The sequence below is a fragment of the Chenopodium quinoa genome, unplaced genomic scaffold, assembly GCF_001683475.1.
Source record: "Chenopodium quinoa cultivar QQ74 unplaced genomic scaffold, ASM168347v1, whole genome shotgun sequence".
In the NCBI taxonomy this organism is placed as follows: Eukaryota; Viridiplantae; Streptophyta; class Magnoliopsida; order Caryophyllales; family Amaranthaceae; genus Chenopodium; species Chenopodium quinoa.
The window spans coordinates 4108749-4133298 of NW_018742418.1; the positions used below are offsets into that span (position 1 = coordinate 4108749).

At 34.3% G+C, this 24550-nt stretch overlaps 2 protein-coding genes across 3 annotated transcripts; one reads left to right on the forward strand and one right to left on the reverse strand.

Annotated features, from left to right (window-relative positions):
- The first annotated feature begins 644 nt into the window (after window positions 1-644).
- Window positions 645-9037, forward strand: LOC110709998 (T-complex protein 1 subunit epsilon). 2 transcript variants are annotated; one of them, XM_021888269.1, is made up of 9 exons: window positions 645-1030; window positions 2765-3083; window positions 4456-4804; window positions 5181-5313; window positions 5405-5457; window positions 6739-6841; window positions 7032-7198; window positions 7285-7398; window positions 8641-9037. In XM_021888269.1, exons 1-9 carry the CDS (start codon window positions 832-834, stop codon window positions 8809-8811), a joined length of 1608 nt encoding a protein of 535 aa, XP_021743961.1. In that variant the 5' UTR covers window positions 645-831; the 3' UTR covers window positions 8812-9037. The 2 variants fall into 2 exon arrangements, with proteins under 2 accessions (XP_021743961.1, XP_021743954.1); XM_021888262.1 differs by lacking the exon at window positions 645-1030 and adding an exon at window positions 1448-1782.
- A 105-nt stretch (window positions 9038-9142) lies between these two features.
- Window positions 9143-12786, reverse strand: LOC110710012 (probable pectate lyase 5). Its single transcript, XM_021888280.1, has 4 exons — window positions 12239-12786; window positions 10997-11740; window positions 10706-10844; window positions 9143-10348 (listed from the first exon to the last, which is right to left on the reverse strand). Exons 1-4 carry the CDS (start codon window positions 12346-12348, stop codon window positions 10127-10129), a joined length of 1215 nt encoding a protein of 404 aa, XP_021743972.1. The 5' UTR covers window positions 12349-12786; the 3' UTR covers window positions 9143-10126.
- Window positions 12787-24550: the final 11764 nt, after the last annotated feature.

Consider the following 24550-nt stretch of genomic DNA (forward strand, 5'->3'; position numbering starts at 1 on the left):
CCAGACTATTATGTAGAAAAATTACAATAGTGCATGTTATACACTTTTTTAAAAGTCTCAATGTCACTTTTTTATAATTGTCTAGACATTCTAATTTCATTTCCCCTCATTACTAGTATAATATAACAAAAATAAAAATAAAAATATAAACTTGATAGAGAATAATTTAATGGTTTTAAACCCAAAATTAATAAGTGAATTTGTAAACATATCAATGAAACTATTAATTAGAAAAATAATTCCCTTTAAAAAAAAATACTCAATAATTGATTGTTAGATTATACTTTGTATTAGTTCATTTAACACCATAATGTGCATTATGCTAGTTGTTAATATGACACTTATTTATTTTTTTTAGGAAAATACGACACTTATTTTTTAAAAAGATAAGATATACTCGTAATATTTTAAAGATAATTTTCATTTTATTTATTTTTTTATTTTTTTTAATGTCAAAGGCAAGTTCTTTTATTATGATTTTTATACAGTATTTATAAGAATAAAATTATACATGCTTCTAGTATTTTTATACATGCTTTTTAGGGGCATAAAATAAAAAACAAAAACAAAAAAAAAAACTACGTAGGACAAAAAAAGGTTTGAAATTGGGTATAAGATCCGAAAAGCAGAAAACGGGTCTGGGATGATCCAGAAGAAAGCAACAAATCGGTCATCCCTACAGCGGTGCGGCGCTGCTATTAAGTAACTCCGCCCAACACTATCTCCTCTTTTTTCACTCTGCCGCTCCCATTCTCGGAGCTTCCACAACCTTCCCCCCCCTCTCTCTCTCCTCAAATTCTGGTGAATCATACCCATCTCAAGTAATCAACAATGGCGTTGGCGTTCGATGAATTCGGACGTCCCTTCATTATACTAAGGGAGCAAGAATCAAAGACCCGCTTAAGAGGTTTAGAAGCTCAGAAATCCAACATTTCCGCCGGTAAAGCCGTCGCTCGCATCCTTCGCTCTTCCCTCGGCCCTAAAGGCATGGACAAGATGCTCCAATCTCCCGACGGCGACATCACTATCAGTTACTACCCTTACCTTTCTTTTCTAAATGTTTGCTTGCTAACTTGTTTGCCTTTTTATTTCTGATGATCTGCTTCAAATTTTTTATTTCACTAATTTGGATTTAGATGTTTCTAGGGTTTTGATTTGGTTTTGGGCGTTCTCGTAGTTCTTCTATGGACGTCGACTAGTTTAGTTGGTTTTCGTCTGTGTTGCGCTAAACAAATGAGATCGAACTCCATCTAGTTAGCTTTTTTAGCTCTTGGGAAAATAAAAAAATAGTTTCAAGTTTGAGTTTGTACTTCATAGTTTATTTTTTTTTTTCAAAAGTTGTGAGTTGGGTTTTAGTTTTAGGTCACAAAAAAGCTTTAAAATGGGTCGGATGATCCATTAAACACCGTACTATTTTTAATTAAGATCGCTCTACTATCTCTCTATATTACTCTCACTCTCATTTTCATATTTTTGGAGTTTGTACAATTCACACTATTTCTGTTCTCTCTCGAAATTCATTACTTTTGGTGCTTGTTTATTTCTCTTCATCTTGTTCCGATTATCTCTAAAGGCGAAAAATGTCGTTTGCGGCATTCGATGAATCGGGGCGGCGATTCATAATATTGAGGGAGCAAGAACAGAAGGCTCGATTGAGCGGATTAGAGGCTGTGAAAACTAATGTTACTGCTGGAAAAGCGGTTTCTCGTATTCTTCGTACTTCACTTGGTCCTAAGGGCATGGACAAGATGCTCCAATCTCCCGACGGTGACATTGTTATCAGTTACTTTTTCTGTCTAATCCGATTTTCACTCGTTTTAGATGTTTTTGTGCAATTATTGTTTTCAAATTAGGGTTTTTTAGGTGATTTTATTGTCTGATTTTTAACTTATAGGTTTAATTTTGAATTCAGATGTTAGTGCTAGGGTTTGTGTTCTGGGTTTTGGAGTTGTGCTTAGTTTAATGCTTGCTTATGCCTAATTGATTGGGATGTTTGCAACTAGCTTAGAATTGATGTGCTTTGCCTTTTCTGTGTGATATCGAAAGAGGGATCCATTTAGGTTAGTAATGTTCTAGGGTATGGAAAGATCTTAATTTTAGCAAATGAGTAGATGAATGCCTTCTCCAATGAACTTCACAGTTAATTACATTTTTTGTTTAGTCATATAAATGATTTCATATGCATTTTTACTGGAGAAGTTTGATTTCTAACTCTATGATTCACGGGCATTGGTTTTTGAGGTTTGCAACAGGGGTGAGCTAGGGTTTTAGAATACACCTCTTAATTTGGGTTAACTGTTTAGCTGGGAAGGTTTTTGATCAATGTAACCTATTTTCCTTGGACACTTGTTCATCCATATGTATTCATTTCCCTAGCAACGATTTCTTTTGATCTACTGGGTATATTTCTAATATGTTTTTTGATTCTAACCTATTCAAGCATAAATCTCAGGATGGCTGGCTGTTTTGTAAGACTATAAAATTATTGATATTTTTAATAGAGGACTAGCATCTAATATTTGAGGGATCCTAATATGCTACTTATGGACAGTATCTTTTCTCTAGATGGAGTTTTGTCGGTGTCCATTTTTTATTGAATCACAGTACAGCAATTATCAACTCTAGAGTAATCAATCTTAAAACTACATTCAACTATAGTTTTGTTCATTACAGTAGTAGACTTTTGAATTGTAAAGGTATGTCATTGTATGCAAGTTTGTTTTTCCATTCATGATTCTTACACTTATTCTATCCTTGTTTTCAGCAAATGATGGTGCTACTATCTTGGACCAGATGGATGTTGATAACCCAATTGCAAAGTTGATGGTTGAATTGTCCCGCAGTCAGGATTATGAAATTGGTGATGGCACTACTGGAGTAGTTGTCATGGCTGGTGCCCTTCTGGAGCAGGCTGAAAATCTCTTAGATCGTGGTATCCATCCTATTAGAATAGCAGAAGGATATGAAGTGGCTTCTCGGATTGCTGTTGAACATCTGGAGAAGATCGCACATAAATTTGAATTCGGAGAAACCGATGTAGAGCCTTTGATCCAGACTTGCATGACTACGTTGTCTTCGAAAATGTATGCTTACTTATCCTTCTCACGAGTCATGATTTCTTGTATTTTAAAATGGCTATGACTTTTTGCTACCAATCTGATTGATTTTCATTTGCTGAGCATACTGGAGTCCATAAATTAAGCAAACCTTTTTACTTAGCTTGATGTTGCATGATTGCTTGAGTTAGGAGCTAGCTGCTGAGATAAATGAAGAAGAGAGAAAGTGGTTGGAGCGCCCTGAAATTTATCACCTTAGTACCCTGAGATTTATACTAATACTGCTATCCTTGCTATCCTATCACTCTTGGTTGAGATAAAATTTTTTATTAGTGAAGGATAGCAATACAATTTTGGCTAAGGTTGTGTTCTATTCAACTGAATTTAAATATGATGAACTTGTATTATCTAAACTTAATTTATCTTCTGTTAACTTAATTGTAAAAACTTATTTAAATTAACTTTTTCTGAAATAAGTCAAACAATGTTGAACAACCCAGAACTTAACTGTTGAATGACCTCAAATCAAATGTAGCCTATATTTAGAAATATAAGGAGTGTTATATTGCTAATTTATTTAGGCAATAGTGCTTATGGGTTATGTTCAATCCTCTATGCCTTGCTCATGTCAATTACACAAATTCTTGTTCATGTCAAATCCACCATGTCTTGCTCAAGTCAAATCTACTATTTCTTGCTCAGCCCAAACATGTGAATTTTATCCTCAATTATTCTTGTTTCTATTAGCTGATGTTCAAATCAATGTGATAAAATCTAATCAAGTTGTTGGTCACTTCTAAATTTGTTGCTGTTCTTATTTTGGTGTATGGTGTGAGGTTTTAACTCATGGATGTCTACGTGATTATTCAATTAGTCAAAGGACTCTTGCTGATTTGCAATGTCTTAACAAGTTGGACTTGTGAAAATATCTGCCCCCCTCCTTTCCCCCTGGAAACACTTTTCTCTGATAGTTAATCACCAGCACTTCTCTCCGAGTATTAATTGCCAATATGCTCCCTAGAGACAAATATGACTGTAAAATGCTTGCAGATCTCCTCTGGGATAAGTTCTATTTCACTTAATTTAAATACCAGATCTTTCTTTGGTAATTTGGTCTAATGGATATTCTAGTATAAGAACCATATGTGGATATCAAAGAGTTATATCCTTGGCGTTCACTCGTGGGAGTTCTCCTCATTTATCTGGCAAGAGAAAGTTTTATTTTATTTTATTTTATTTATTTATTTATTTATTTATTCCCCCTCCCCACACACACACACCAATATGTTGGGCCTGTTGGCTATATTGCTTACCATGATTTCTTGAATTATATAAATGTTTGTGGTTTTGTTAATGATTTTTGACTGTCGGGAACTTAAAATAACTTTCTTTTTTTCAGTGTAAATCGCTGTAAGCGCAGTTTGGCTGAGATTGCGGTTAAAGCGGTTTTGGCTGTTGCAGACTTGGAGCGGAAGGATGTTAATCTTGATCTAATTAAAGTGGAGGGGAAAGTGGGAGGTAAACTTGAAGATACTGAACTCATCTATGGTATTGTTGTGGACAAGGACATGAGCCACCCTCAAATGCCAAAAAAAATTGAAGATGCTAATATAGCAATTTTAACTTGCCCCTTTGAGCCACCAAAGCCAAAAACCAAGCATAAGGTTGAGATTGACACTGTGGAGAAGTTTGAGACATTACGCAAACAAGAGCAACATTACTTTGACGAAATGGTTCAAAAGTGCAAGGTGAATTTTGAGACATCGTATATATGTTTGATAATTTTGCTTTTTCTTTGAATAGTATGTGTATCCCAACCCACTTTTGGGTTGGGATGTGCAGGAAGCCGAGTGCTTGTATGCATGGTTGTGATTTCTAAGGGTTACTATTGCTGGTTTTTGTTTCTTTTTAAGTATATCTTTTTCTGGTTCAGTCTTTTGGTTCTATGTTCTGATACAAAGTCCTCTGTTAAGTGAATTGTGACTTGAGCACTTGACCAGCATGTCCATGCCTTTTTCTGTTTGATGACTAAGATGCTTAGAGTCTGAAGGGAGCATGTTATGTTTTCAAGGCGGTGCACTTTTGTAATACATATCTCTCATTTGGCGGGTTTGTGAATTGCAGGATGTTGGTGCAACTTTGGTTATCTGTCAATGGGGTTTCGATGATGAAGCAAACCATTTGTTGATGCATAGGAATTTGCCTGCTGTCAGATGGGTTGGTGGTGTTGAGCTGGAGCTTATTGCAATTGCCACAGGTGTGTGATTTTGCCTTTTCTTGCTCTAGAGTATGGCTTTAATTTTTGTTTAGTTGGAGTGTACTTACTTGGAAATTCTATGTTTTTTCAGGTGGAAGAATTGTCCCAAGATTTCAAGAATTGACTCCTGAAAAGCTGGGACGGGTACGAATGCCCCTTTTGCTAGAGCTTCTTGAATAATTGTTTGAACTGTGATGTTTAATGTCTTTTCAAAGTTAGCATGCGTCTGTTTTGCTTAAGTATTAATGTCATAGTGATTGTCGCATTGAGATATGTCTTGCATCATGCTGTGATTTCCTTTGTTGGACTCAAACAAAACTCCTTCAAGCATGATCCTTTTTTTGTTTGTTTATGGTTTTTTTATGAGTATGTAGCTTGGCATTATAATATATTCCTGCTTTTGTCAAAAGGTTTCAATTTTGTGAAGCAGTGGCCATAACAACATAAGTTTCAGTCAATGCCTTGCGTGAATTGATTGTTAAGTCCTTAGCTTGTCATGAAAGGGTGTTTTGAAGCAGTAATCCGGATGTCCCTTATTGATATTTTGACTCATTGTGATTATATATGAAGAGGGTTGAATTACATGTTAAACTAATAATTTTGTTTAGGGAGTTATTTGCTATAATTTTCTCGTGTATTGACCTTTGTGCCTTTTAAAGCTATTTCTATTAAGTTCCCTAATCTATTTGGTTCCTTTCACTCCTCATTCACGCCCAAATTATGAGTGCTCTTATTTTGAAGATCAAATTTATTTCAATGAGTTTGTAGCTAGGAGTATCCAACAACTGGCTTATTTCGATCCATTAACCCCAGTTATAAATCTTTTCAGCTGAATAAACTTTTATTATCTAAGTTCATATTGTATTCTTTTGTAATCAATAATGTGACCTGTCTTTTCAAACCACTAATCCCTTGACACATCATCTTGGTTTAAAATTCAAATTCCTTCCTCTTTTATTCTTAACTTTCTCATATTTTGACAATGACATGTGTTAGGATATTAGTGGTTTTTCATTTTCTCATTTCTCATTCTAGCAATTCCCTATATATATATATATTCTTCCTTCGTTCTAGTAATATTGCAACAATTGAACTTTTACACTATTCATCATGCTTGTTTGACCACATATTATGATTTTAACTTAAAGTAAAATATAATCATGTGGGGTCTTGTTAGATTCGTCTCGTAAAATACTTTCACAATATTAACTTTTTATAATTTTTACTTTTATATAATTATAGATATTTAGCATATAAAATATGCTTTGGGATGCGTAATTTCATCCTTGTTGCAATATTTGTGGAACAGAGTTAGTATTATGTTTTGTCACCAATCTGTATTTGTTTAATTGAAGGCTGATACTTTTCTGTAAAGTTCCGTGTGTCCTTTCTTTTTACTTCCCTGACGTAGTCCTGATATTTCAGGCTGGGTTGGTTCGTGAGAAAGCTTTTGGTACAACGAAAGATCGAATGCTGTACATTGAACATTGTGCCAATTCAAAGGCTGTGACCATATTTATCCGTGGCGGTAGGTTCATATCTCTGTTTTAAATCTTACTCAGTTCACGTCTGATACAATTTCAATCTCTTATCTACCTAATTAGGCTTGTGTAAGTGCATGTGCATCTACACCATTTAACTGGGTTTTTTCCCTGTTCAAATGAACATTAGCATTTGTGGGGTGTATGCTAATTGATTGTTCAACGTATATAATGCAGGTAACAAAATGATGATTGAAGAGACAAAGAGAAGCATCCACGACGCACTTTGTGTTGCAAGGAACCTAATCCGCAACAATTCTATTGTGTATGGTGGCGGCTCTGCTGAAATTGCTTGTTCTCTTGCTGTAGAGGCAGGTGCTGATCGATTTCCAGGAGTTGAGCAGGTATTAAAATATTACACAGTTTTTCTCTATGAATTTTGAATGTTTCATAACTTTCTTTTTCTAACTGTGTTTTCTTGCATCTGCAGTATGCTATCAGGGCTTTTGCTGAATCTCTTGATGCAGTTCCTATGGCACTCGCTGAAAACAGTGGTCTTCAGCCTATTGAAACACTGTCTGCTGTGAAACATCAGCAAATCAAGGTACTGTGTGGCACTTTGTATCCTCTACTGTTTTAGTTGACGAATTACTTTTATCATGGCTTAAATCTTGACTGTGGATCAAGGCCTTTCTTTTAGAATTGCTTAACCAGGGAGTCTTGCACAGCTGTATTTAAAATAAGAATATCCAATTAGTTACAAAATCACTGCCACAAGGAGTTATGTAGTATATAGTCTATATACCCTGCAATTGCTGATGAGTAAAATCCTGTTTTTTCATTTAAGGTTCCTACTATTAAACTTTCGTTTTTGTAATTCAATGAGCTTATGTAAAAAAGTTGCATTTTTTTTTTTCTTTTTTCTTTTTTAAGGATATCACTTCATTAATTCATCTGGCTAGTGGATAATCTTTCCTGCTGTCAATGTGCTGTGCATCATGTTATGTCTCATATCGGTGTTTATATTTTCACTTTCCTCATGGTAATACTTTGTTTGGATTGATAAAATTGGAGGGAAAGGAAGAGAAGAGAAAAGGGATCCATCCTCCCTTGGGTTTATATAGCATTTGGTAGAAGGGAAGAGAAATGGAAGGAATAGGAGGGAAAATGTAACCTTACCTTCCATTTTACTATCCTAGCAATGTTGGAAAGATTTTACTATCCTAGCAATGTTGGAAAGATTTGGAGGGAAAATGTAACCTTACCTTCTTCACCTTCCTTCCCTTTCCTTCCATTTTACTATCCAAACAAAATGTAAGTATGATTTTCCATGAGATACTTTTACTCTCTTTTAACAAGTTACTAAATGCTTGCTTGTTAGTAAGAAATTGCTGTGATACATGTGTTCTTATGTGAGAATGCTTCTCATGGGTCATTAAATCAGAAAAGCAGGGGTCCGTGGTTTCTCTTAGTAGCCATACAGCCAGTACAGTTATGAGAATATTAGGGTCCTCATGTGGCACCTTATATGCTTCCTCAAAACATTTTTCTAGCTACTATGCTGGTAATAACCTGCTGTAGGAGCAGTTAGATTTTTTTTTTTAAACATGGTTTGGATTTATAGGGAAATGGTGCGGTTTGAATCCTTTGGCGTTTCTTATGGAAAAATATATGCCTGTGTGCCACATTATATTTGCTTTATATTTGAACTTTGTGTTTCATATAATCTGTTGTGGGAAGTGTGAGGAATGTAGGAGGATAACTGCATTTTTTGGAGGGATTAAATTCAAGTTTGATGAACTGAAAGCTTAACTGAGTCCCTGGTATTTCCTTTTGATTTGAGCAGGAGAACATTACTCACTTGGGTATAGATTGCAATGACGTTGGCACAAACGACATGCGTGAGCAGTATGTATTCGAGACCTTGATTGGGAAGCAGCAGCAGATTTTGCTAGCTACCCAGGTTGTGAAGATGATTTTGAAGATAGACGATGTCATTACCCCATCTGAATTTTGATAGTATATGTAATTTAGGTTATGTTGTGTGAGTCCTCCCCTTTATTAAGAGTAGATGTCATTCTATTGGGTCTTTGATGCTTTTGTGGCGTAAAATGGAATGTTTCTCATGACAATGAATTGAAACTCTGTTTGCTCCTAAATTTTGTATGTCGAATCTTTTTCACTGAGTATTCTCAGTTAGACTGTCTTTTCTGATCAATATAGACGTTTGATTTTGTGGTTTATTGTTATATATTCATCTTATAAACCTAATATTTCTGCAAAATATTATGTATTCCGTATTTAATGGAGTTACTACTTAGTGGTAGCTTTGTGAAGCTAGATCTTGGCTTGCTGACATTTCTGTATAATTTTATGTGGATAGGATAAAGCTGTCAGAGTCTGATTTCATAATAAAGGCAGAATGAGCAAGTTTGCTAAATATTTAGGAGCAGACAAAATCTAAGGCATCAAATGTTCATGTGAATTTTATAAGGGATAAAGTTGTGGTTGGAATTTTGTATTGTGATAATTTATGATGGCATTACTGTATATGCTGCATTCCATGTGAGATCTGACCCCATTATTGCATCCCACAAGTTTGAATGTCATGAATTCATGTTTTATAGATAGATCTATAATTCTTTGACTTGTCCTGTTTAAGTTACCTTTGAAATTTTGGTATATCGATTTTTTTTTTTTTTTTTTTTTTTTTTTTTTTTTTTTTTTTAATTTATACGAAGTATGTGGATGAATGAGGCTCCCATTTATTTATTAGGCTCGCCGAAACTATTGTCATAATTCTCTATTCCATACCATTGGACCACTTGTTTAACTAGTTAATTTCAATGTGATATGGTGTCAGTTTTGAATGCCATTGCAATATCTTATAATTTCTAACCTTATATGCATCATCAAATGCTTATATGGGGATGGGGGGAGAACTATTTTCTATAGTTACCTATTCATTTGTTTAAGAATGGGATCATTATGATAGTTCATAGATAGTTGATTGAGACATTGTTTTGTGAGTGTTTATTATTCTTTGTTGATTCGCTTGATCTAGGGATAAAGTTGTATACATCTCATCATCTAATGCTAAATGAATCGTGAACTGCGGATCAAATTTGGAGACAAATTGCAAGGTTAGCAATTACAAAAGCAGTCTTTTGGAAAGTGAAATCACTCTTATAAATTATAAATGACCTTTAACAACACATCTGCTCTTGCTTCTTAAGATTTCTTCAGAAGCAGGCTGAAGTTGTGTTAGTATTTCACCCTTCCCCTTTTAGATAAATACAATTTGGGGAGCCAAGTACAATGGTTATATTGCTCTAGCAGCGAGTGCCTTTCTTGCAGTTCAGTACACCAGCTGACATGGTGATCGATCCTACGAACGAAGAAGGTCTTGCGCTTAAGCTGGAAGCCCTAGCATAGCTTGCGGAAGACCCTGCCCCTGAAGAAGTGAAGAAGGCTCCATTCAACATTAGGTCTCCTTGTGATCTCCAATTCCATTTCTTCCATACACTTTGTGGCCACTCTTCTCGTTTTGTTACCTACAATAATTTTTAACCAAAACTTGCAACCCATTAACTAGTTATAAATATAGATTTTATATCACATTGTATGATATTTAGATAGGAAATTTATTATTGATTCTTTAGCCTTTAAACCGGGCTTTTTTGTATTATTTAAAAATGAACAAATACTTTCTCCAATTCAGTTGTAACAATCTACAAAATATCTTGTTTAAAAATATCAAGTGTTATGTATATAAAAACAATTTCTATCAAAAATTGGTAATTAGGTGTCAAAGTTTGATCTCTATCTCCAAGTAAACACTAGTTCATAAAATTTGGACATACTTATAAAAAACATAAACTTCTAATTTGAGTTTGAGGATAAAAAAATACCTCCTTGTTATTTGGGTCATTAGGAGCAAGGAATCTATTGCCTTGGCTGTTTATTGTAGGTGCTGCACTTCCTCCAATTGCATACATTTCCCAATGTGTATAGTCATTATTCACCACATGAAAATACCCATGTCTACACCTGCCCAAATTTCCCATTTTGCACCAAAAAGTTAGCGTTCACCACATACAACCGTCACATTTTCAGTGTAAACTAAATTAGTAACGTGACAACTGAATCCAAACAACAGACTCTGGAAAAGAGACAACAAAAGAATTTTAGAAGCTTTATACCTCGGCATCCGTTGGACCAACCCTTCACCAAAATGGTTGAAAGCAATAGTAACTTGCATATTCTTATCTCTAGTTAAAGAATCACTATGTCCCAACAACATAACCTTGTTATGGTGGGTCATATAATTGTTAGAGATTGTTATGGCAGTTGAACCATGAATAGCATCAATTAAACCATCAGTACAACTAGAGAGTGAACAATGATCAACCCAAATATGACTCCCACCAAAGATGGACACACCATCACCGTCCGATATCGTCCTCCACCCGTAGTGTGATGGGGAGTCCCGCACCATAGCATTCCCTCCACGCTTACAATCATGTATATTTAAACCATGTATTATAATGTTTGTAACATATTGTATAGTTATGCATGGACCACCAGCAATATGTACATTGGCCCCTCTACCGTCAATTGTCTTAAATGAGTTCATCATTAATTCTTCCTTAAGCTTGATCACCATGTCATGAGCAAATATGATCCATAATGGCTCATCTTGGATGACACCCCACCTTAGGGTTCCGGGTTTAGGATTCACTGGATCGTCGCCTTTGTCCGTGACCACGTACATCTTTCCGTTTTTACCCCCGAGCGCACCTTTACCGAACCCTATGGCACAATCCGCTAGCCGTTGGCGGTTCTTAAACCACTTGTGGTCGCACCGCCAACAATCGTCGATCGGGTTTCCGGTCCCACATGATAGGTATCCCAAATTCCTCCTTGTAGTTGGATTAATAATTTTCCTACAATATTAGTATATAAGAGAAGTGTGTTACATTAGTGTAAACTCATGTACGTATACATTGTAGATTTTTCCCTCAAGAAAAATAAAAAATGTACATTGTAGACGTAACGTTCTATATGCAATTGAACTATTGGTAATTACTTAATTGTATGAAGGTACACTTTTTAAAAAACACTTGCAATTTTTAGAGAGTTTTACTTGCGAGGAAGTTTCTACTTATTTTTTTTGGTGTTAAGAGAGCCACAAGGGCGGGGGTGAAAATTGATCCAAGGATTTTCTGGAATCGGGAAGGAAGATCTAACCACTTGAGTTATCCCTCTAGTGTATACAAAAGTAAAAACTTTCTATGATATGAACCAAACAACTATCAACATAGCTTTCAACTTCTTAAAATAACAACTTTGCACTTATTTTCATATGAACCAAACAACCACGAAGTATGACATTGTATGTAATGTACAAGTTTAATTATAAAATCGAGAAGTTTACGACATACTCTTGTACTTCACGTGCTACTAGTTCAGGATCTTGAACATGGGAGGAATGGATGAAAATGGGGGAAAATAGAGAGGTTAAGAGGAAGAGAAAGAAGAGATGAAATGCCATTTCTTTAGTTTTGTGTGAGTTTTGAACTATGCAAGCAAGGAAGAGTATGTAAAGTGGTATTTATAAAGAGGGTATAGAAATTGGTGAATTTGAGGATACTTGATTGGGTATGCGATTGGGGCCCATGTGCCTTTTTTGGTTGCTAGGATAATAAATTTAGCAGTTTTGGGTTTATGGGCCACCTAGGAGGTTGAACACACCCCAAATTAGCAATGATATGCTTAATTAGCTAATTAACCTTAATACAATGTGGAAATAATGTAGGGTTTTATGAAGTTAGGAAGTTAGTTGCATTGACAATGATGCCAAAGTTCTTACTTTGGAGTTTGGATAGTTTTATGTTCTCATGAATGCATAATAGAAATTAAGCTTATTTGTAATCATTAGTTGCGATCATATATATATATATATATTTCATTATGATACAGACTAAGACCCTGTTCACTTCACCTTAAAAAAAAAAATATTTAGTAAAAATAATTTCAATTCAGCAAAAATAATTTCAATTCACTAAAAATAATTTAAGATTAGCAAACATAATTTATGTTCAGTAAACATAATTTCAGTTCAGCAAAAATAAGATAAAGTGAACGGGGCCTAATATGATTTCCATAAAAATTGAAACAAAAATCAAATGTTTATGAGGTGTTTAAGATTTGTATCTTACTCAATGCTTTTCGAAACAATTCCTCACTTGATTACAAATTAATTTTTCATATAAAATGTTCATATGTTAGTACATGTTACCTGAAATTACTTACCAATGCAATTTGATATTCGGAACTGATTAATTGTATTTCAACGGTCCTTCAAAACAATACCTAAGCTAATATATTGCATAAAAGTAACAAGATGACATGAAGAAAAAATGAAATGGAAATTAAAGAATCTATCCTAGTAATTCAATTACTATAATATTTTATTAGCTAGTTAACGGTTAATGAGTTAGTGGCACAGAAATTGTGCATCAATCAATGAGAAAATAGTAGAAGTGAATATATATTATATGATGAGATGATAATGTATCAACAAAACCAGAAATATTTATATTATGGTTTCACCGACACTATGTAGCCTTTGAGCTTATGTCTGTCCAAATTTTTTTTATATGATAAAATGTCTCATCCTATAATAAATTCTTGTTAGTTATTAATTTTTTTTTTTAAAAAAAAATCCATATATTATTTTTATTCTTCCATGTATTTATGGACCAGGAAAAAAGAGCTACTTGTTAGCTAGGAGTATTTACTTCTAGTCGATCTTCATGTCCACATTATGAAAGTCACGAATGAAAGTTCAAATCTTAAATATTTTAGTATAGCAAAATCTATATATGTTTGTTTTGGACCGTATTAATAGAGTCGAGAATCAAATGATAGTTTAAATTTTGCTCAAATTACCAAACCATACTTAACTCTACTAGTTTAAATAGTCGATTGCTTAAAATAGTTGTTTTAGTTGTTCCTCTCTCTACCTCTCATCCTTCCTACTAGTTTAATTAGCTCAAATTAATATACTTAGTCCTTGTGGTTCGACTCCGAACTTGTCTCTATGCTTGCTTAGTGGTTAGTTAGACATTTATAAATATTGTTTGATATTAAGAGGTTAGTCAATGACCTAACCTCACCTATTTATATGTGAAAGCGTATTTTAACTAATGAATAAGAGTGTTACTATGTTACTCATAAAATTTTTAGAAGACATTTTTTTTTCTTGGCAAAAGTTTTATGAAATAATGCAAATACATAATCTAGAATAAGGGATGGCATGTTCTGTCCATGTGCCCTATGTTCTCCTTTTGGACTTTAGATCTTCACAACAAACAAGATAAATTTAAAGAAAAAAGGTTTTCGATTTTTCAAGATTGTGTTCGATTGGTATAGGGATATACGTTAGTACACTATCTCTAATATCGTTGAAGATGAAGAAAAATAAATGTACTCCGTATATGTATGTGTATCAACTCTCTTGGCTCCATCCTTCCCTTTTTTGTTTGATCCTTTTACCTTTTATTACTCAAAAAATACTAAATTTGCAAGTGAAGACCCGAATAATATTGTCAATGTACAATATAATATGGTCGATATACAGAGTAGTGGGAAAGAGAATAAAAATGATAACAAGGAAAACGTATTATTTTTATTTTATTTTTTTGACGGAAGGAAAACGTATTATTTAAATAAAAAATAGAATAATTAGTATTAGAAAATATAATAATAGAGCAATTTTAAGGACGAAGAGATAATGTACCGACAATCGCTATCACGAAACCACTATTCTAAAAGTGGTGTCTCACTCCACGTCAATGCAGGAGACTCTGGCCAACATTTTATGCAGAATATGCAATATGATGATACAAAAATTATTTAACGGCTTGTTCATAGCTACGGGTGTTCGCGATACGGTTTAGTGCGAGATCCTAAACCGCATCAAATTGCAAAATTGTGATTTATAATTTTTTAAAATCGTACCAAATTGCAATTCTAAAAAAAATCGCACCAAATTGCACCGTAAAATGCGATTTAGTGCGGTGCGGTTAGCGGTTTAACCATACTTTTTAAAATTATAATTATTCTTTTTAAAACAAAACTTTTATTTTATTTTGTAATTATTAATTTATAATTCAAATATTAAACTCTTTTTTTTAACCTTTACTTAACTAATAGTCAAAGATTAGCTCATATATTTTAGTTCTTTTATATTTTTGTAAAATATAAATATAGTATAAAAATCGCAAATCGCATTAAAGTGCGGTTTGGCCTAAATATTTTTTAAAACCGCACCAAACCGCAAACCGCGGTTTGGTCATTTTCAAAAACCGCACCGTAATTTTCAAACCACAAACCACACCAAACCGCAAAATTGCGGTTTGGTGCAGTCTAAACCGCACTCTGTACAGAATAGCATAAATTATGAGTTGTGAGTTGTGGGTAGGGATGACAATATTAAGTGGATATCCTCTAACCCGCTTTAAATAAATGGACGAAAACCCGAATTAAATGGATGAGAAGCGGGTGATGGATGAATTGGGTGATGGATCGGATCAGATGTGGATGATACTTTTTTCACCCGCTAACCATCCACCCACCCGTTTAACATATATTAAATTTTTAATCTAAGAATTTTAATAATAAAATATGAAATGCGTAAGAAAATTACTTGTTTTTTTTTTGTTGCAAATTAATTTTTCAAACAATATGTTGTTATTGTTTCCTTTTCATTAACAAAATAAAAAATTATTGCATAAATAACCAAAAATTAGAGTTTATGTGAGTTTTTTTTTCACTTTAATACTCATCCATTAGTCATCCGCTCCGCCCGTTTCATCCGCGGATGATGGACGGACAGATATGGATGATGGGTGAAGCGGGTGACGGATGGATGTGGATGGAGCGATTAGAATAATGGATGGATGCGGGTGAAGCTCCACCCGATCCGAATCCGATCCATTGTCATCTCTAGTTGTAGGGCAATAAATGAACATAAAATGGGGCTAGTAGCCTGGCAATTAATTGTAATTGAACTTCAATTTTGGTAGTTCTGGTACATTGTAGGGCAAATATACAGGCCCAAAAACACTGTTTATTTAGCTCTGGCTAATAAATTAAATTGTAGGGCCTTTTCCCTACTAGTACTAGGGGATCATTAGCCATTTGGGTTCCTATATTTTTGGGGTTAGTTAGAGGCAAATTTTGGATTTAAACCTATTTATTACTTGTATGTTTTGATGATTGATATTTTTTGATGTTATATTGATAATGGAGTTGTCTATAAAGAGTACTTCAAACTAGCATTAGAGGATCTTAATTAAACCTAGATCTTCAATATTTAAGCTGAATTCAATTTAATTAGGCTAGTTTAGGGGCATGGTTTGTGCCATTCTAGCAGACCATAAATTTAATTGTGTCGTTTAACTTTTTAATTGAGTTTTATTAACATTTTATGTGTAAACGATCATATTAAGTTTGACAATCTCAAAATTCTACTTCTTTGTATTTGAAATCTGAAGGCTTTTTCTATTCAAATATAATAAATATAACCATACATAAGTAAATATATGTATCGTGTGTGTCACATAAAAAGAATGTCATTGGACAATTCAAGAGATCTGAATAATGTCCTATCCACATTTGACATCAACCTTAAAAAAGTTATAAATATTTGGAACTAGTTTAAGACATGGCACGGTTATTACTAAAACTTAATGATATTATTGTAGATGCCGTATGGCTATAATTTAATGATATTATTACTTCTCGTTCAAAAAAAAAAAAGTACAAAAAACACGTAAATATATTTTTACACTTAATAAATAAGTCAATTTGAAAAAAAAATATGTTGATTTAAGAAATTTATATAATGCTAGTATGTGTCATATAACTATTTATTAATGAATTGATTTTATGATTTTTTTAAAGCAAAAAAATAATATATACGAAGTATTATTGTTAAAGTATCTAAGTTAAAAATATTATTTTGTATATTTTAATATGTCAAATAGATGTATATATGGTAACAACAATATTTTTTATGCTTATTAAGTAAGATAATAATTTTTTTTATTATGATGTTATTTTAAAAGAAAATCATGTAATGATATTTTTTATTGATGAGTGGTAAATAAAAAGAATTGAGAATGAAATTAAAAATGTAGGGATGATTATTTTTTAATTATTAAAAAAAGGTTTGGCTCAAAATTTTTGCATATGAAATGACATGTGTTATTTTTTCATATTTTGTGTATGTTTTAATATTATTTTATCATTAAATAATCTATATATGGATATGTTATTTATTTTTATTTTTTTTGTATTTTTGATATAAAAATAATATGAATGGGCAAGAAAAAAACAGAGTCAAAGATTAACAAATCTTTGATAATTCATGTGTCAAAAATATGTGTAGGAAATTTTTTTTATACACACTTAAGATGTTACTATAATGTAATAGAAAATATTCTTGATGCTTGATGTCAATTTAATCCAATAATACATAAAGATGTTTTCTATTCCGTACCATTAATTAAATCTATCTGTTTGACTGAAATATATTAAAAAATCGTTCTAAGCAAATAATATTTATATCAGTACATGTGTCATTTTTAGTGTCTATTTTAGTATTGTATATTGATTGATTGATACTGATGCATAAAATATACATACTCTTTCTATTACACTAGTGACATAAGTAATGGTCCAATTACCATTAGCTTAGTTTACAATGCATCTAAAATCTTTCAAATATAACAAATGTAGAAAGTTAACTCGTCAATTAACTAGGTTAGGTTAGTAAGATGCTAGCAAACGAAGAGAGCAATAACATGGAAATCAGAAGGCTAATTTAGATGAAACACTTAGAATGATGTTCAAACGTACTCTTTTAATTAAAAATAAAGATGATCACTCTTTCAATACTATTCCACATTACATGCATCAATGATAGTTTTCTCTCAATCTATTAACAACCTTCGAGGTAAACCAAACATTTCTTGTGTGTATTGGCTGTTTGATTTACCTTGTTACAGTCCAAGCTAAGGTTTGTAGGAATGACTATTTTCGATTCCATTAAGAGAATATAACCCTGTATCTCACAATAGTATATATTGACACTTTTCATTGCATATAACTTTAAATGATACATGTAAAGATTAAGAGAAGGGCTTCAAGCTTGCCCACCAATTCATTGATCGATAATCGAATATATAGCACCAGAAATATTCTTAAGATATGATAGAATAATCTTAAAATTTATACAATAAAGACTAATATCAATCAAATCCTATATCTTAGGAAACAACTCAAAAATATATCCCTAGGGTATTTAGCACGAAAACAAACTTCACAATATTTCAACACTCAACTTTGAGCCCCACTGTAATCATGCACTTAAGCATGGTGGCGTTGAAAGGGAAAGAAGCTAGAGATAAAGTCGCCAACAAGTTTTAGGAACTTGTAAACCGTTCATGGGTGTGAAGGTTACACCCCATTCACAATCACGGAGATCGCTAACTACATAGTGGTCCGGAACCATGACTGGATATTCGGGGATGATGGTAAGAATCAAACCTAAAAGAGATTGAACCTGCCCTAAATCGGCCTCTACTTAATTCTTATGATATTCATGTGTGCTTTCCGATCAATATACACACAACAAATTAACCCTAAACCTGTTTAATCTATATTGATTGATTATCAATGCACAAATAAATCTATTATTGGTGATCACTTGAAATTAAAATCATATTAACCTAAAAAAAATTATTAATTATCTTATTAGGCGTGATTTCAAGTACAAGTTCCCTTTAAACCTGCAAGAAAAGGCGTGATCAAGCAATAACAATGAATAAGAAATAATCAAGCAATGTATAATAATTATAATTGACACAACAATATCATTATAATCAAAACATGATTAATAGCAAGATCCTAGGCATGATACTAAACGGATAAATAACAAATCCTAGCATGTCACTAATAATAAAAATCAAAGCTTTAACCTAAACATGATATAAAAATCAAAATCAACATCCTAACATGATACTAGAAATTATAATAATATTAGAAATATTAATTAAGCATCCTTACATGATACTAGAAAATTAAAATAATATTCTAAGCATGATTTCTATATCAAAAGCAAGGAATAAAGATAGTAGATCTACTCACTTTGATGCCTCGTATCTCTTTCTATCAAAACAATACACACGTTAGTAACCTTAAGAAAGAAATAAAATCAAACAAATAAATCAAATAGGAATTGAAATAAGGATTAGGGACCAAACCCTCAGAAATATCAACCTTTCACGTCGAGGTCGAAGGCAACTTCGAGAAGGGCCTGGAGTATTCAAGTCCCGCAAAGGTCATATGGTGTGATGTGTTTAGGTTAAGGCTAAAAGAGAGAGAGAAAAAACTTAAAGCTTAGAGAGAGGATCAAGATGATGATTGTCGGTGAATGAAAATGGAGGAAAACGTCCCATTTATAGGGAAAAACGAGGAAATAGAGTCAGAATACGACTTGGAGTAAAACGACTTTATCGCGACATGATAGAAATATCGCGACACAACAGAGTCCATCGCGGCGCGATAAAAAATAGTTTTTGCGGTTTTTTTTTATCATAACTTTTGATCCAGAAATTGGAATAAGATAAATAATATGTCGTTGGAAAGCTATTGAAGTCTACTTTCCAACCCAATTAGAATCAGATTAAAATCTTTTGTAGACTAAAAGATATGGCCGAAATAGTGAAAGGGTGTCAGTTTTGGATAGAGTTTGGTATTTCATTCATATCTTTTTCGTTATTGCTCGGAACACTACTAGAAATAGGCCGTTTTCCGAGGGAATCGTTCCGACGGACCTAAATTCCGTCGGAAAATTCGAACTTTCCGACGGAATTAGGGTTTGTCGGAAAATTCCGTCGGAATTATTACGACGGAAATTAATTCCCTCGGCACAATAGGCTTCCGACGGAATATTTTGTCGGAAAGTTAACTTTCCTACGGAATTTAAATCCGTCGGAATTTTCCTACGGAATATTCCCTCGGAAAACCCAAATATTCCGACGGAAAAATCCGTCGGAACGTTCTAATATATATATAAAAAAAAACCGATTTTTCTTTGTTTCTCTTTCTCCTCTCCTCTCCTCTTTCTCTCTCTTCTCCTTCTCTACTTTTCCTCCTTCTCCTTCCCCTTCGTTTCTCTCTCCTCCTTCTCCTTTCGTTCCTCTTTCCTCCTTCTCCTTCCCCTTCGTTTCTCTCTCCTCCTCCTTTCGTTCCTCTTTCCTCCTTCTCCTTCCCCTTCGTTTCTCTCTCCTCCTTCTCCTTCCCCTTCGTTTTTCAAAGCCACGAACCACCGCCGCTACGCAACCACGAACCACCACCACCTTCTAATGGTTTTTCAAAGAACAAATTAAGGTTTTTCATGTCAAATTCGACCATGAAAACCCTAGATATAGAGTTTTCTTGGTCGAATTTGACCTTTAAAACCCAAATTCAAGCCAAATTAGGAGTTTTGATGGAATTCAAGGTAAGTTCTCTTATTCTCTCTCTCTTATTTTTTTTCGGCTTTTTTACTTTTTTTTTCTTTTGATTTTTCGTGTTTTAGTTTTGTTTTTTTTTTGCCTTTTTTCGTTTTTTTTTTTTTTGATTTTTCGTGTTCTTGATTTTTTTTTTCGGCTTTATTTTTCGTGTTTTTTATTATTTTTAATTTTGATTTTGTTTTTGATTTTGATTTTGGATTTTGATTTTTTTCTGATTTTGTATTTTTTTTTTTTGGAATGTGGTTTAGGTGGGTGGGTAGATCTGGGTATTCGGTGGTGGGTTGTGGGTAGTTGTGGGTTAGGGGGGTTTCGTGGGTGGGGATCTGGGTTGTGGGGGCAGGGGGTGGGCTGGTGGGTGGGGATCTAGGTTGTGGGGGCAGGGGGTGGGGCTTGTATTTTTTCGATTAAATTTTCCGACGGAATTTTCCGGCGGATTTGAATTCCCGGTACCGGAAAACACTGTTCCGACGAAAAAATTCCGTCGGAAAACACTGTTCCGACAGAAATGGCCGTTTTTCCTACAAAGGGTCTTCCGACAACACGTTCCGACGGAAATTCCATCGCAACAGTGTTTTTCGACGGAATTCAGGGTGTTTCCGACAGAATTTTTCCGTCTAAAATGGCTTGTTTTCTAGTAGTGGAAGTTGGATAAAAATTATGAGACACGAAAATAATATCTGACTGTCTTTCAATTTGAATGGAACAAGGATTATCAAAAAGAGGAGTTTTATTCAATTTCAAACTCTTGATCTTTATCTTTCGAAAAGGATAGATTAGAACCTTCTAGAGACCTCTAGAAATTCCTAATAAATCCTAATTGGTTTAGGAATAGGATTAAGGTATTGGACCCTCCACATGATCATTAGGTCGTAGGTAAGGTAGGTTCGGTTTGGGCTTGGTTTAGTATTTTGGCCATAACTTCCTCGTTATAACTCGGATTTGGGCTTATAATATATCGTGGGAAATCTCTTTTTCAAGCCCCATCCAACTACACAATTATTGGACCCAGATTATGGACCAAAATAAACTGGTTTGGACGTTTTTATAAGAAGGACACGAAATGAATGATTTTGGGTTTAAAGGCACGAAATAAATGATTTTGGTTTAAAAACATTTTAAGAAAGGTTAGAAATATGGTCAAGGTTCACGAGACTCTTCACCGAACTCGATAATCAAAGACGTGAAAGCTACTCATCACCGGGTTTGGTTTTGGGGAGACACAATCAGGTGTCTACACAATCTTTATTTAAACTACCCTTACAATTACTAACAGGAGGAAGCTACTTTACTATTTTTTGAGATGGATGACCCATTCTTTTGTCCCAAAGTTCCAAAGTAGAAGAAACCTCATTCATGGACACATGCTGCACCAAGTCCACACTTTTGAAATAGTATAGTCCATCTCGTCTAACACCCATTCCAATTAGCTCCCTCGACTGGTCCTGTATAGCACTCATAAAAGAGTTAAATTGGACAGTGCATTGCGCATCATCATTTAATTGAGAAACCAAAGTTAGATTACAACTCAATTCTAGTACAAAAAGCACATGATTTAGAATAATTTTCTCCGACAAACGAATCGATCCCTCCATAGTTCCCATTACTGTTTTGCCATTTGGCAGTCTTATCGGACAGTCAAATACTTCATGAGTGACATACAACCAAGTAGAGACACAAGTAACATGTCGAGAGGCACTCGTATCTACGATCCACAAGTGATTATCAAATTGGCCATTTAAACGATTATCATCAATTTTTGCATTACCAATAAGACAAGTGAGATGTTTATCTTTAAAGCAAGGTGAATTTTGGTTGATCTTGAATACCAAGAAATAATGGTGAATTTATTAGTTCAATTTTTTATGATGACGACGACTCTCGATCGTCGAACATGATTTTTTGTGGGTTTATACCAACCTGGCTCTAATACCATGTAAAGGTTAAGAGAAGGGCTTTAAGCTTGCCCACCAATTCAAGATAATCGAATATATAGTACAAGAAATATTCTTAAGATATGATAGAATAATCTTAAGATTTATACAATAAAGACTAAAATCAATCAAATCCTATATTTTAGAAAACAACTCAAAATATATCAATCATAATCTTAACAATACATTGTTGTTTAGCTGTAAATAATTATCTTTAGATAAAACTAGTTGTTAGAGCGTTGCGGGCGCCCTACCCCCCCCCCCCCCCAATCTTGTGAATTTTGTGAATTTATATGGGAAGTATAAACTACGAAATTTATTATCAAAAGAGCGGTATTAAATGTTTATGTAAGTTTAAAGAGGCTAGGTGGAAAACTTTTAAAATAATAATGTTGGTGTGTTTAATGTAGTGTGTATTTTCGGCTGTCAATTTTTGGTAAAATTATTAACGGGTTAGTTAAGCGTAGGGGTGTCAAAAACTTACCCGACTCGAAAGGTTTACGTTGAACCTAATTGTTTTCGAACTAGTTGGACCCGACGTTATCTCGAAACCGACTCCACCCAATAATTTATGATCCAAACCTAACTTGGAATCGACTCATATTTAATCCGAAACCAATAAGACCCGATAATATAAAATCCGAATTCGATCTAGCCCGAAACGAAATCTACCCGAAACCATTTAGACTCGAAAAATACCTTTTTTTAACCGACCTTTAATTACCCGATTTGAAACTTCCCATGACCCAATTAAAATCGACGGAAATTTCGTCGGAACAGGTTGTCGTAAAACTATTTGTAGGAAAAACGGTCTTTTCCGTCGAAAATTCCGTCGGAACAGTGTTTTCCGACGGAATTTTCTCGTCGGAAGAGGAGTTCCGGCCACCGGAAAGTCCGTCGGAAATTTCCGACGGCATACAAATCCGCCGGAATTTTTCGACGGAAATTCCGTTGGAAACAGCATAAAAAAAATTAAAAAAAACCAGCAGCACCCCAACCACCCTACCCCGCCCTGTCCAGCCACCACTTCCCCACCTAACCAACCCCCTAACCCACTCACACCCACCACCACGCCTAACTACCTCCAACCCACCCACACCCACACCACGCCTAAGCACCTCCAACCCACCCACACTCACACCACGCCTAACCCCAAACCACCCAACTCACCCACACCCACACCACGCCTAACCCCACACCACCCAACCACCTCCACCTAAACCACATTCGGACAGCCACCACACCCACCTAGACCAACGCCACCCAGAATAAAAAAAAACGAAAATTCATTAAAAAAAAAAGGCGAAAATAGATCTTATAAGCAAATTGAATAATACAAAATTGAATATACAAAATCAAAATCCAAAAAAAACAAAACAAAAAAACAGATCTAATACACGAACAAAAAAATTGAATATACAAATTAAAAAAACAGATCTAATACGCAAATTGAAAATACAAAATCAAAATCCAAAAAAAAAACAAAAAAACGAAAAAACACAACGAATAATACAAATCCAAAACCCAAATCAGAAAAAAAAAAATAAAACGAAAAACGACAGATGAAGAACGAGCGACGGTACGGTGGACGAGGTGCTTCTCTTCAAATGTCGGTTGCTTGACGGTGAACGAGCGACGGTACGATGGACGAGGTGCTTCTCTTCAAATGCAGGTTGCTTGATGGCGAACGAGCGATGGTATGGTGGAAGATGGTGGACGACGTTGTTTTGTGGTTGTGAGATAGAATAAAGGAGTGAGATAGAAGGAAGGAGGAACGAAGGGGACGAAGAAGGATAAGGAAGGAGAGAAGAAGGATAAGGAAGGATAAGGAAGGAGAAAGAGAAGGAAGGAGAAGGCGAAATGAAGGAGAATAGAGATCAGAAGAGAAGAGAAGAGGAAAGAAGAGAGGAGAGAGAAAGATAAGAGAGGCGGAGAGGAGAGGAGAGAGAAAATAGAAATGATAGGGGGAGGGGAAAACCGGGTTTATTAGGGTTTGTTAGGTTTTTTTTTATTATTATTTAATTATATTCTGACGGATTTTATTTCCGTCGAAACATTAAGTTTCCGACGGAATATTTTGTCGGAATGCCCATAAATTCCAACGGATTTGTGTTCCGTAGGAAATCCGTCGTAAATTTCCGACAGAATAAAAATCCGTCGGAATTTACGACGGAAAAACATGTCCGTCGGAAATGGTCCGTCAGAAATCGGCCTATTTCTAGTAGTGCAACAACAT

Excerpts from the sequence above, each read along its gene's own strand:
- LOC110709998 (XM_021888262.1), top strand. The coding sequence starts at position 1,581 with ATGTCGTTTGCGGCATTCGATGAATCGGGGCGGCGATTCATAATATTG. Across the intron at positions 5,458-6,738 it reads CTCCTGAAAAGCTGGGACGG|GCTGGGTTGGTTCGTGAGAA; the intron begins GTACGAATGCCC and ends CTGATATTTCAG. Across the intron at positions 6,842-7,031 it reads GACCATATTTATCCGTGGCG|GTAACAAAATGATGATTGAA; the intron begins GTAGGTTCATAT and ends TATATAATGCAG.
- LOC110710012 (XM_021888280.1), bottom strand. The coding sequence starts at position 12,348 with ATGGCATTTCATCTCTTCTTTCTCTTCCTCTTAACCTCTCTATTTTCC. Across the intron at positions 11,741-12,238 it reads GTAGCACGTGAAGTACAAGA|GAAAATTATTAATCCAACTA; the intron begins GTATGTCGTAAA and ends CTAATATTGTAG. Across the intron at positions 10,845-10,996 it reads TTGGTCCAACGGATGCCGAG|GTGTAGACATGGGTATTTTC; the intron begins GTATAAAGCTTC and ends AAATTTGGGCAG.